Here is a 2,371-nt window from a genome sequence, read left to right as displayed (position 1 = left end):
GTCAGTCTAAAGGCAGGTATGCTTTAGAGAGCTGCTGCTGCGCTACCAGCCGTGCGCCCTGTTGTTCACCCGCTGCTCAGCCACTCTGGGTGAAGTCTCACCCGCATGACTTCTGTGTACGTTTTGCCTCCACATGGGCTTGGATTTCACCCTTGATGCATATTTGAAAAACATGTGCCACTAAATCCAACCCTCGTGTGCACTCTTAAGCATCATTTGGGCCTGCGAGTGACCCTCTCAGCTGGCAGGATATTGATTTAAATGTCCCTGAAGGGAAACGTGGCTTTCCTATTTGGATGAAAGTTAGTCCCTGTGCTTCCCACAAGTAACAAAACCCTGACCACATATACCATATCAAGTGTCACACTGACCTGAGACACTTGTAATGAAAACATCCTGCCCCACAAGGAAAGCTGCGTGGGGGCATATGATTCCCCAGATCAGTCAGACACTGCAAGATCGTTTGCAGCTGTTTACAGTGACTGCTACGGGTGGCATGACACCTGCATGGACACACTGTATGGTGAACTGGGAATCTCAACATGACTTAAATGCTCCTTCAGACAAAATAAACTCCTCAGAAACATAAACAAAGATGTTTATTTCAAATAAAAATTCACATTCACATCATTAACTCTTAGGAAGTGTAAGGAGGTCATTATGCAAATTGTGAAGCATCTGTGTGCACAAGGGCTGCCGTTTTCATCAGAACAGCTGCCTGGGACATGCATGTATTTATCTGAATGTGCCAAGTCAAATATCCTTCTATCTACAAAGGTTTTGATTTGGCTGGTGACTTTGTTCTGACACTTCCACAGTTTCATTTTCTCTGGATCTGGCAGTAGAGGCTCATAGAAAACCCCAAACCGAGAATCTGGAAAACAAAGACATTTCTGGTATTACTTGGCAGTCCTGGAAATCCCAGGATACAACTGATACACAGTGGGAACATTTTGTTTGCAAATGTCTTGGATTTACATGCAGGCTAAATCTGCTATGCAGAAGATCTTTTCCAATGTAATTCTTAAAGAACATGACTCTAGAATACAGCCATTTTAATGAAATCAGTATGTACCACAGGTAAGACTGCAGACATGATGGAAAACTTTCATTTGTTTAAAAGATGGATTGCCTCTGGGGATGGGGAACCCTGTAACTCTGGGGGTTTATAATGCCGTTTTTAGCTGCAATGGAGCAGGAAATACTGAGAAGTTCAAGAAGTTTGGACAAAAATTCAGTCTTCTTTTTTCTAAGTTGAAAGAGCTTTCTGATTTCATTGCATGTTCTAAGGATTGTTTCCCTTTGAAATCTCTCTTCTACTCTCACTCTCTTTTATATACATATATGTGTAAAGGCTTACATATGTATATGTATACGGGCCTACATCTATACACATGCCTCACTGTTTTCAGTGGCAAATGATCATGCAACAAAAATTTTATTTTCAGCAGTAATAGATTTGGGATTGAAACACTGAGTCCACTACAGAAGCTGTTGCTTGAAATACAAAATTCAGTAGGGTGATCTTCTGTAATGGGAATTTCTGAGTGAAATTCCACAACCTGTGACTGACAGCTGGTGAGATAAGAAGTTCAGAAAGCTTTCTTCTGGGTTTAAAATTAACTAGTCTGTGAAGGTGTTTCACAAAAGTGGAAAGTATCCAATTGACACTTACGAAACCATGAACACCAGGGTGCTTCATTTACTTATGGATTAGACAATGGAGAGGATACAGAACACAGGGGTACAGCTAAGAGAAGAGGATGAACTCGCAGATGGAATAAGCTGACAGGACTTCCCTGGCATACCATTGTCACTTGTGCCCAAGTGAAACTAGGCCCTTCTTCCTCAGCATCATTTCCACTAATAGGATGAGCTGAAACCATTAACAGACCACAAATAGCATAATGGAGGAGGCAGAGGCAGGACTGTTAGGGAAGAGCACTTTTCCTTGTCCACTTCTTTTTATCTGGGGTTTTCCAGATCAGAGAGATGGTTAAGCATGTGGTCTTTGATTTGCAATTACTTGAGAAGTCAATATGTTAATATCTTTGGAAAGGCTAAAAGTTTATCAAGTGTAAACTGTCAGCTGACAGTTTGTACCAGCTGGGGCTCATACTGTTTATTCATGGTTTTTTCTAATCCTTTTTTGATTGGGAGAGACAGCCACCACAGAAAATGCCAACTGGAGAACAGGGAAGAATGATGGCCAATGAACTAAAGGCTACAACTCATGTAACTGCAGTAACTAGAGCAAAGTGATTTGTAACTTACCTTTGGGATACAGATGCAATTTTACACTTCTGTTATATTTTTAAAGGCCTTTTAATATTGGTGTATTATTACACCTATTTCCCCCCCCCCCCCCCCC

The 2,371-nt window shown here is 41.4% G+C and overlaps 1 protein-coding gene across 1 annotated transcript in view; it reads right to left on the bottom strand.

The window, feature by feature from the left end:
* Positions 1-820: 820 nt before the first annotated feature.
* TSPAN8 (tetraspanin 8) overlaps positions 821-2,371 on the bottom strand; it is a 15,258-nt gene continuing 13,707 nt past the window's right edge. The window contains exon 8 of the mRNA XM_026868474.1: positions 821-874. Within this exon, the coding sequence (XP_026724275.1) occupies positions 821-874 (54 nt within the window). The remainder of the gene's footprint in view (positions 875-2,371) is intronic.

The sequence above is a fragment of the Athene cunicularia genome (genome assembly GCF_003259725.1).
Source record: "Athene cunicularia isolate RWA chromosome 1 unlocalized genomic scaffold, athCun1 chr1_part2, whole genome shotgun sequence".
Taxonomy (NCBI): domain Eukaryota; kingdom Metazoa; phylum Chordata; class Aves; order Strigiformes; family Strigidae; genus Athene; species Athene cunicularia.
This window is presented reverse-complemented; position numbering and strand designations above follow the sequence as displayed.